The sequence below is a fragment of the Cupressus sempervirens genome, chromosome 5 (genome assembly GCF_028749045.1).
Source record: "Cupressus sempervirens isolate cs-2001-9-10 chromosome 5, ASM2874904v1, whole genome shotgun sequence".
In the NCBI taxonomy this organism is placed as follows: Eukaryota; Viridiplantae; Streptophyta; class Pinopsida; order Cupressales; family Cupressaceae; genus Cupressus; species Cupressus sempervirens.
Window position 1 is genome coordinate 944,713,584 of NC_143122.1, and position 11,326 is coordinate 944,724,909.

The 11,326-nt window shown below is 34.5% G+C and overlaps 1 protein-coding gene across 2 annotated transcripts in view; it reads left to right on the forward strand.

Annotated features, from left to right (window-relative positions):
- FTSHI1 (FtsH extracellular protease family) overlaps positions 1-9,845 on the forward strand; it is a 189,419-nt gene extending 179,574 nt beyond the window's left edge. For both annotated transcript variants that reach the window (XM_089833042.1, XM_089833041.1), the window contains 2 exons: positions 8,616-8,902; positions 9,350-9,845. In XM_089833042.1, the coding sequence (XP_089689168.1) occupies positions 8,616-8,831 (216 nt within the window). In that variant the 3' untranslated portion in view covers positions 8,832-8,902; positions 9,350-9,845. The remainder of the gene's footprint in view (positions 1-8,615; positions 8,903-9,349) is intronic.
- Positions 9,846-11,326: the final 1,481 nt, after the last annotated feature.

An 11,326-nucleotide genomic window follows, 5' to 3' on the forward strand; every position in this document is an offset into this window, starting at 1 on the left:
TATCTTCATTGCCTTTTCACTTTTTTCAATCCATTCTGATTTTTTAGGATCATCTTTAGGTTCTTCCTTGTCCTTCTTTACAAATGATTCCTGTTTGTTTTCTTTTAAGAACATCATTACTCGAAGTTTCCAAGAATTCAAAGTTATCAACACTTCCAAGGTGATATTTGAATCTCATTGTGTTTGTCATTTTGGAGGGAGAAAATTGTTTGTCTCAAAGTAAAAATCTGATTCAATAAACTTAGTATGATCTTTTGTTAGCCAATCTCTGACACCATGTAAACTTCACTTACAGATTTCCTTTTCACTGCTGAATTGTGTATATTTCGTGCAGGTACAGTCAATGCCAATGAAGTATACAAGTGCTGTATAGTATATATAAAACTCAATGCAAAATGATGATAAATATTATTCGAGATCGGCAGTTGAGATGCCTTTGATTTGCACACATTAATCAATTACTATGTTGCAACATTGAGCGGCATATACATTATATATGACGAGGACAGGTACATGGGTGAATGGGCATGCTTCCATTTGGAGACATGTCCATTCACCGATGTGCCTAATCGGTGGAATGGTCGCACTCGATTATTAGTCATAACAAGAATTAATTCCATTTAAGAATTAACTGTCTATTTGGAATTGATAACAATCAGTATAAATACGATTGTTTCCAAAATTCACATTTGAGATATTACTTTAAGAATAATATGCATCGACAGTTATGAATGCTGCAATCTTCATTAAAACATCAGATGGTACTCATGTATATATACATATCGATATTCTACATATCAACATGTATATATACATGTGTATGGTCTTATGAGATTAGTGCAATTTTCTGAACCAAAGCTATTTGCCTCAACACTCGTGGTAAAGCAAAAGACAAAGATCATATATGTAAGACAAAGAGGAAAGAGGTTTGATCTCAGTGATAATTACTCATTCTGTGCATCGACAATAACATGAATCAAGTACATAGACATTGATCATAGAAGTTGTTGCATAAATCATAAAAGTCGAGTGCATAGATATTGAACCTAAAATCTATTGCAATGATTTAGAATCATAAAGATTCGAGTGCATACGTACTGAACATAAAATTTGTTGCATTATTTTAAAATCATAAAGATCGGGTGCATAGATATTGAACTTAACCTGAACGAAAGTCTCTCATGGAATTAGATTGATGCTTCCTCCATACGGCTCAAAGCCAACTCTTGTTGTGAATGGAATGCTAAAATGATTTGGGAAGACCAGCGTTTGAACCAAGATGTATTATGCTCTGGATAAGAGAAAGAGAATACCGTCTGAAGTCAGACATGAAATGTTTATAATCATCTTTAGGCTCAAGCGAGCTGCGACTCAAAATGGTAGTTTCTTTTCAAGACCATCGGTTGCAAGGTCACATAATTTAAAAGAAAAGGTGGCTCCAAGTGTACATGGTTGCCTCTCATGGAGAGATACAAGTTAGATTTATTAAAGAGCTCCATTGAAAACATATATATATATATATATATATATATAAAATTTTTAAATGATTCCATCATGCTATTTATTATATCTAAAGTCACACCTATAAATATACGTATATCTATATACGCGTGTAGTTCAGAGAAATATGGTTTATTTCTAGCATCATATCCTCCTTTTATATGCACACACACACACAAATATTAAGTGTTACACGGGGACTCACACCCCCCTCCTAAACCTCGAAGTACCCATCCTCGAGACGTCCCTATATCGAGTACTCGCATACCCAAGTACCCCCACCTCCGCCACTCTACAACCATGTTGCCACTGGAATGGGGACTTGGATTTCTATTTGAATTTTGATTTTTGAATGATACTATTGGGTATGTAATATGTTACAATGTTTGAATGTTCAATGGTTTTAGGTCATGTTGCAATTTTGCTATGTTCAAGTATTTTAATTTGGTATGTTTGATAAAAAAAAATGAAATATATATATTAGAACAACAAAGAGCTGCTACAACAGATTGAAAGAAAGGAGCATTTTATTGATTCTGCTTGATTGAAACATATGTTACAGTTCCTTTATGTATAGAGCTCTTAGTTGGTAGAGACTTCTAGATGTAGCTGGAACTGATAGTTATCCTTACTACCTTCCACCACTTGGGCAGAGGGAAGGCGATAAAGGAAATAGTCTATTGAATATCATTGACAACACTAAATGTTTTATTTAAACATGCGTAACAAATTGACAACAAAACATGAGTTCAGTTGTAACAAATTTATGACGTGGATGCTGACTTTTTCTAACACCCTCCCTTAATTTCTACCACTAAAGAATCTTTTAGTGGGAGAAATTACAATAAGAAATTATTACAAGAATAAAGTTAAATATCAACTTCTTTGAGAAATAGCAAGGTCCGAAATTTGAGAAATTTGACTGTAGACAATGATTTGGTAAAGATATCTGCAACTTGATCTTCAATGCCACAGAAGTATAGCTTGATTACTTCACTCTCCATGAGGTCTTGAACAAAGTGATGGTGAACTTCAATATGTTTGGATCTTGCATGGTAGACAGGATTCTTTCCAAGCTTGATAATGTTTTGGTTGTCATAGAATATGGTAGTTGGATGAGCTTTTCAATGACATGTCTCTTCAAGTAGTCTTTTGATCCATAGAACTTCTTGAGATGCCTTTGATGCTGCAATATATTCGGCTTCTGTTGATGAACTGTTGATTGCTTCTTGCTGCTCCAAGAGATTGGTCCATAACCAAGGTGGAAGATATATCCTGAAGTTGATTTCTCATCATCAATATCACTTCCATAATCAGAATCTGTATAGCCTACTAAAGTAGGGTCTCCTCCATGTTGGTACTCAATGCCAAGCTTGTAAGTGCCTTTGATGTACTTCAAGATCCTCTTAGCAACCTTCCAATGTTCAAAGTGTGGGTTTGCCATGTACCTGGATACAACACCAACTGCATATGCAATGTCTAGTCTAGTTATTGTGAGATACAAAAGACTACCAACAAGTTGCCTATATAGTTTTCCATCCACTTTCTTTTGATCTGAATGAGCACTTAATTTTAATCCTACTTCACATAGTGTATTAGATGGCTTACAATCACTCATATTAAACTTTTTCAATACATCAATAGCATATTTGGTTTGGGAAAGCAAGATTCTCCTATCTTCTTGCCAAACTTGCATGCCCAAGAAATAGTGCATCAATCCAAGATCAGTCATCTCAAAATTTTTCTTAAGCTGTGTCTTGGTGTCATCAATACATTGTCTGGAATCCCCTGTAATGATTAGATCATCCACATATAAAACAATGATAACAATTTTATCTTCAATATGCTTGACATATACATTTGGGTCAGCTTTGCTCTTTTAAAATCCATTTGTTACAAAGAATTCATTTATTTTGGAGTACTATGCCCTTGGAGCCTGTTTAAGGCCATATAGAGATTTCCTCAATCTACATACTAGATATTCTTGACCATCTATAACAAATCTTGGTGGTTATTGCATATAAATTTCTTCTTCTAAGTCACCATACAAAAAAACACTTTTTACATCCATTTGAAACATTTTCCATCCACACTTTGCAGCTAAAGCTATAATAGCTCGAATGGAAGTCATTTTAGCAACAGGGGCAAATGTCTCAGTATAGTCAATACCTTCTTGTTGTGAGAAGCCACGGGCCACTAACCTTGCCTTGTATCTTTCAATTGCTCCATCTGATGTGAACTTTGTTTTGTAGGCCCATTTGTAGCTGACCACATTCTTTCCTTCTGGAAGTGTTACTAATTCCCAAGTTCCATTCTTCATCAAGGAGTTGTACTCCTCTTGCATAGCCTCCTCCCATTCATCTTTTCCTTTTGCTTCCTCAAATGTGCTTGGAGTTTCAACTTGCATCACCTTAGCCATAAGAGCATAGTTAGCAACAATCTTGGGGCCTTCTTGATGGACCTCTTGAGTGCTTCGAGTTTTTCTTTTATTTCTTGTGTCTTCAACATCACTGCTGCTTGAGTCTTCATCCTGCACTTCATTTCCTTTTGTAGGAGATATCATATTTTGCTCTGAAACATTAGTATCAATATGCTTACCTTTTTCAAGCAAAAAAGGAAACTGAGAAAATGTAGAGAAATTAGTATTCTCAAAACCTTCATCAAACCAGACATTTCTTTTGATTTGAATTTTCTTTGTATTAGGATTATATAGCCTATATCCTTTTGATTCTTTACTATATCCCACCATTATGTATTTCTCACTTTTCCTTTCTAATTTACTTATCTTTTCATCAGGAATGTGAGCATAAGCAGTGCAACCAAAAATACGAAAATGAGACATAGTAGGCTTTCTTCCACTCCAAGCCTCTTCACGGGTTATGTTCATGACAAGCTTTGTAGGAGTTCTATTTAGAATATAAACTGCTGTATGAATTGCTTCAGCCCAAAGATGTACCTCTATTTTTCTAGAATGGGGCATACACCTAGCCATTTCCATTATAGTCCTATTTTTTTCTTTTTGCTACCCTATTTTGTTGTGGTGAGTAGGAAATAGTGGATTCTTTCTTTATGCCATTTTGTTTTCAAAATCCCAAAAGTTCTTTATTCATGTATTCAGAACCTCTATCTGTTCTTATAATTTTTAGAAATTTCCCACGTTGTTTTTCAATTAGAACCTTAAACTCCTTAAATTTATGAAACAATTCCTCCGTTTGTAGAAAATATACCCAAATTCTTCTTGAATAGTCATCTATAAATGTGAGAACATACCTTGCACCTCCAAGTGAGGGTGTTTTGAAAGGACCCATCACATCGCTGTGGACCAAGTGTAAAGTCGTTTTGGCCCTCCATGATTTTCCTTGTGGGAAACTTTCTACATGTTGCTTGCCCATTGCACATCCTTCACATACTACTTTTGTTGGAGAGATTCTTGGTAGACCATGCACCATCTTCAACTTCTCCATAAGTTTGAGACTATGATAGTTTACATTCCCTATATGCTCATGCCACAACTTGCTCACATCATCATACTTTGCAATAGCACATAGATCTTTATTTCCAATAAATTCTTGAAATTTATAAAGCCCATTTTCCACTACCAATTGCAGTCACTTCATAATTTTTATTCACATCCTTGACTAAGCATTTATCATTGCAAAATTCTACTTTGTATCCTTGATTTGCAGTTTGAAAGACAAAGAGAAGATTTATTGATAGTTGAGGGATAAGCTTCACATTTTTAAACATTCCATTATTTACTTGAACATTTCCACTTCCTTGAACTTCTAGAGGACTATTTTCTCCTAGATATATATTTTCACCATTGCTTTCACTTAATAAGTCAAACTGCTCATTATGTGACATATGTTGTGTGCAACCAGAATCAATTATCCATTCATCCTTAAAAGAACGATTTGCTTTAAGTGCTACACAGAAGGCATTCCTCTTAGAATCAAATGATTTTGTAGACTTATTCTTTTCTGAATCATTAATCCTTTTGTAACATTCATTAGCTCTGTGTCCTTGCTTACTACAGTAATGACATTTCCACTTCTATTTGGATTCCTATATGAATTATTATTATCTCCATACTTCCAATTCTTTCCATTAGATCTATTATCTTGTGTCCTTTGATGATATTGTTTTCCTTTCATTACAAATGCTTGAGATTCACAATCAACAATAGAGGATTCTTTTTTTTTTATTTGACGTTTTTCTTCTTGAATTAACTTAGCACACAACTCATCAGATTTAATGCCTTTTAATTTATCAACAGTATCAAGTCCCCTTATAAAAGATTGATAAGAGCCTGGAAGACTTTGTAAAATTATTTGCACAAAATCCTTATCATCTATGCTCTTTCCAAGAGAAACCAATTCATTTTTCTTTTCCTTTAATTTACTTAAATGAGTCACTACTTCTTGTGAGCCTTTTAATTTTAGATTATACAGCTCTGTGGTGAGAGATATAATCCATACATCACCTGAATTTTGATACAAACTTTTCAGGATCTTCCATACTTCCACTCCACTTCTTTCATTTCAAACTTCTGGAAAAACTTCTTCTGAAAGTGTTAACTTTATCAAAGCTGCCGCCTTCTTGTCTCTCCTATCCCAATCATCATGTTCTTTTCCAAAACCTGCTGGTCTCTGCTCACTACCATTAGCAATATCATAACAGTTTTGTAGAGTTAGAGACATTTCAATTTGTGAAATCTAATCATAGCAATTCTTTCCATTCAATCTAATTGAGGGTAGAGGAGCACCAGGAGAATCTATTAATCAACTTCTCTTCTTTTTGAAAAAAAAAGAAACTTTCAGCACCCCAAAGTTAACAAGAACATGAAATTCTCACCAAAATTGTGTAGAGAACAGACTTAGTGTTACTCAACCAATTTTCAGCCTGCAACGAAGAAGATTAGAGATTTGCTCCAAAAAGCGACTGCCTAGAAATCAGATCTGCTTTGATACCATGATGAAAAAAAAATGAAATATATATATTAGAACGACAAAGAGCTGCTACAGAAGATTGAAAGAAAGGAGCATTTTATTGATTCTGCTTGATTGAAACATATGCTACAGTTCCTTTATCTATAGAGCTCTCAGTTGGTAGAGACTTCTAGATGCAACTGGAACTGATAGTTATCCTAACTACCTTCTACCACCTAGCTAGAGGGAAGACGATAAAGAAAATAGTTTACTGAATATCATTGACAACACAGAATGTTTTATTTAACCATGCGTAACAAACTGACAACAAAACATGAGTTCAGTTGTAACAAATTTATGACATGGATGCTGACTTTTTCTAACAATGTTCTATTGAAACATCATTTCATAAGAAGCATTTCAAGTTCGATATGTATACTATACAATGCCCCTCCCTGCCCCTTCCTCTGCTTGCTGCCGTCCCCCTGCCTTCTCAAAAATGAGGCCCAATTTCCCCTCGTCTCGAAAACTCGTCCTAATGTCCCACCGTCCCGATGCACCCTAGTATTAGTGTTACATTGTATATTAATAAGTACGATCTATAGATATGATCCTAGTATCATGGCGGCCTCATATATATATATATCTTAATTCTTATGATAAGATTGCTAGTGTCTCAAAACAATAGAGATGTATTATTTATTATCTTGATATTAAATGTTTAATATTTTTCTTGTTATAAAAATTGACCAAGTAGCTCATGGTATTGCCCAAATACAATCTTGCTTGCCTAGTCATTTATCCTTAGCCATGGTGATTCAAGATTGATACCTATTTGCCTAGTGATGGTGGTGCCCTTGTGCCCAATTTTTTTCTGACAATGCTTCCACCCCTTTGACGTGTTCCCTACAAGGAAATTCTCTACAATTAAATTATATTCCTCAATATAATAATAATTACCATAACAAGTTATTAATCATAAGCAATCATAACAGCTAACCTCCTTTTCACTTCCCATGAATTCATGATGAATAACCAACTGTCCAAAATAACATTAAAAATTCATCATAATGGTTAGCTAGCATGGCAATCTTCATATGAAATTATAATGATTAACCATCTTACCGTTTCACATGATTGTAACTAATTTTACCTGTCAACAAACTTCACATGAAACCTCAATGGTTAATCCGCATCCGAATCAATGACTTAGCTCAAAAGATATAATATGGGAGATGGAATTTGTTAACTTCTATATTAGATTGAGTTAGGTTTGTGGATAATCTGAAGTTGTGACAATCATTTATCACACAGCATTTTGTTCCCCAACTCCATCTTAAGCCATTTTGAGCCAATGTACTGACATGAAAGCTTCATTTTCATATCAATATAAACTCCAATTCTGAAGGCCAATCATACATTGCATTGACCCTTTTTTTGACAGTCCTCTTATACTTTCTTTTCTGGGTTCCCTGTTAATGCTGCATTTTGATTTAGCTTGGCTATGTTATTGTTTTTCCCTATTTCTTGAAGGATTCTTTTCACTCCATCCGTCTTGGGCTGGCTTGGACCAACCAAGTTAACAGGGATTACTGATTTCTGCTTTTGCTTCAGTATTCAATCATCTTTCTGTTTTTACAGTGCTGCAGTTCGGATGTTGTGTGAGTGTAGATATCAGTATATCTTTGATTAGAATACAATGCCAAGGAGATAAAAACCATTGCAAAAACGTTCTCTAATTCATGGAATGTGAAAGTCACTTCTGCTTGATTTTTGTGCCTGAACCTGAGTTTGAGATTATTGCTGTGTTTTTGTGTAATTTGAGATTTACTGTCTGTGCTACTGAATATGGATTAATAACTATCTTATTCGTAAATGCCATAAAAAGTGCCAGTTACTAGAAAAAGAGTTGTGCATATTATATTGTTATGAAGTACCATGAAGTCATATTTGAGAATGTTGTGGAGGGATTGCCCCATTGCATTGATTCTCAACTGTAATAGTAACATGCCTAATACTGATATTTCTCATAATTTTGTGGATTTAGATGATTTGGTTGTGCCAATTATGTATTGGAAGTTTAAGAAAGTCAATAATTGGGAGACATGATTTGAATGATCAAGCATTATGCATATATCTAATTTTATTTTAATTGTGAGCCTGGCTGTTTTATCCATTGGCATGCAGGTACTCATCGAAAAGAGGGAGATTAGTGGAAGTGACCTTGATCATATAATTGATCAGTATCCTGCAGATACTCCTGTGCATCTTGTGGAAGGGGAAGACTGTCCAGGGAGCTTTCCTCCAAAGGTTGGAGTCCAGCAACTTCCTTTGGAAGTATCCGATGCGATGTGGGAAGAGACAGTACAGGAAGACAAGATTAGCTCAAAGAACTCTATTTAAGATATAATGATTCTTCTGGTCATGCATCAGTAATTTATCTTCTTTGTCACCTCATAACCTGTATGCAACTGGTAACGTGAACATAATTCTCTGAAACTTCATTTTTAATTGTGAATGTTTTGTAGATGACTGCATTTTAGATTGTCTAATTGCATCTTATCAGAATTATGTGGTTGTTCCATATATACTATCTTGTAGCTGGATCTATACGCCTAATGTGATACATCATGCCCGTGGCTATACAGCCACGAAAATGCACTTCCTTTTTCTAACTTTTCAAAAAAAAAACTAAGTCCTCTCCTTCGTATGGAAGTGCATTTTCGTGGCTGTATAGACGTTGCCATGACATCATTAGGTGGTTTTAGAGACATTTTCAAAGTTATTTTTTTTCCTGCTTTGAATCAATATCTTGCAGATAGCTTAAGGCTAAAAGAAAGAATTGGATGCTTTTGAGTTGAAGGATAGACAGTTGATGTCCTTTCTCTTTAACTCAATATTGTTTTTGTTTCACATCACAGGTTTTCCTAGATAAATACCGTGGTATGATGATGGGAACATAGGTGGGCTCTTCCACATATCAAAGTTGCAATACTCTTATTCAGAGAGGACCAAAGCCCGCTTAACAATGGAATTTTTAGTTCTAGCTACACTTTTACTTTGTATATGCTTGTTATGCTGGCTTGTCTCAAGTGCCGAGTGGAGAAATTTTGTTCAGATAAGTGAGAAAATTGCCAAATGGATTTATCATTTACTCTGAATGAGGAGAATTTTGATATTGCTGTTATTGAATTTATTCATAAAATCAAAATGGAAATGTCAAACGTGAGCCAGTTGAAGCAACCTTGGGAAGCATTGAGGACTGCCCATTATAATTATTCACTGAGGACTACCTATTATTGCTTGAACTCCGATATGCAACTCTCATGGCCCATTGGAAAAGAATTTTGTCAACAGCGGAATTCTCATTAGGTGTAATATTAAGCATTAGAAATATGCGAGGTCATTTCTTTAGAATTTGTAGTGTAATCATTTTTACTAAATAATTCTAACTTGGATTAAGTTTTGAATTGGTTATGATGGGTTTATGATTTAGAGATCAGTCATTGGTAGCAACAAAAACTAAGTTTTCTTATAATTTTATTTTATTTTATAGATGCTAAAGAACTGGAATTCAACAAGCCATATAGGTACAATTTTTATACAGGGAAACCCTTTCAAGAAAAATCTCCACAACAGTACACCATACACTATTGTGACACTAACCTTTCAAACTGCACAGCACCTGTGTACTTGTGTACTAAACAATCATTGCATGCCTGTGAACAAATGGTTTTGCCAAAACAATGGATCTAAAGTATGGTAGCATGCAAAAACTTAATGTCAACTTTGGTAATCTTTTGAAAACAGGAAATGCATCAATTCTTTTATGTGGATGCCCCATGGATTAGTCAGTAAGTCCCCAAATAGAAAACATAATTGCAAAGACGTCTTTGATCAATAAAACCTCTAGCAACTCTATAACATCTAGGAATGGGAAATTTTCATAAGCGACATTAAGATTTGTTCTGATTGATACCATTATGCTCCAATTCCTTAATCAATGCAAATGATAATAACCGTCAAGAATTAAAAGAAGTAGATATTACAAGTTATTTATTTAATTACACACTCGTTCAAGTGTACAAGTGCACTTTAATATCGTTGGACATAAATTAGAAATAAGATTGCAAGGGAAATGACACCACAAGTCTAACATTTTGTCGCTTGATATTTGTTGGTTAATAGATTGGCTTCTTCACAAAAATAGGACTCTCTTAAAATCACCATATGAGATGCCTACATACAATATGCAAAATTTATTTTTTGGATTCAAAAGTAGAACTCCATTATATAGATGTGCAATGAACAAAACTAATCTACCAAAAAAAGGGGTATGCTCTTAACCACAAAGCGTGAAAGACATCTAACAATTATCCATCACCATGGTGTAATTGTGAAAATCAATGTTTCAACAAGACCTTTTCAAGGACATATGTAAGCATGGATGCATGTATGGATGGATGCATGAATGTATATATGGATGGATAAATGTATGCAGGGATATCTACATGTGTGTGTATGCATCCATGCATGGATGGATGTATGTATGGAAGTATGCATGGATGCATACACATGCATGTGTGGATAGATGCATACATGTACATATGTACACGTGTACATGCATACACACATCCATGCATCCATGCATGTGTTTTTTTTCGCTTTTCATACTCAAAGATGAGAGTTGTGGATAAATGCCCATATGCAAATAGTCATATATCTAATAACAACAATTAAGGAACTTGTAAAATTGACATATCTCAAAGAATACTAAATTTCTTGAAACTGAAACAAAATTCAACATCATTGGAATCATTCCAAGATCCACATCTCAATCACCATTAACAAAAAGAAAGTCCAAATGAATAATAATAATTCAAATTTGAGTCACTCCA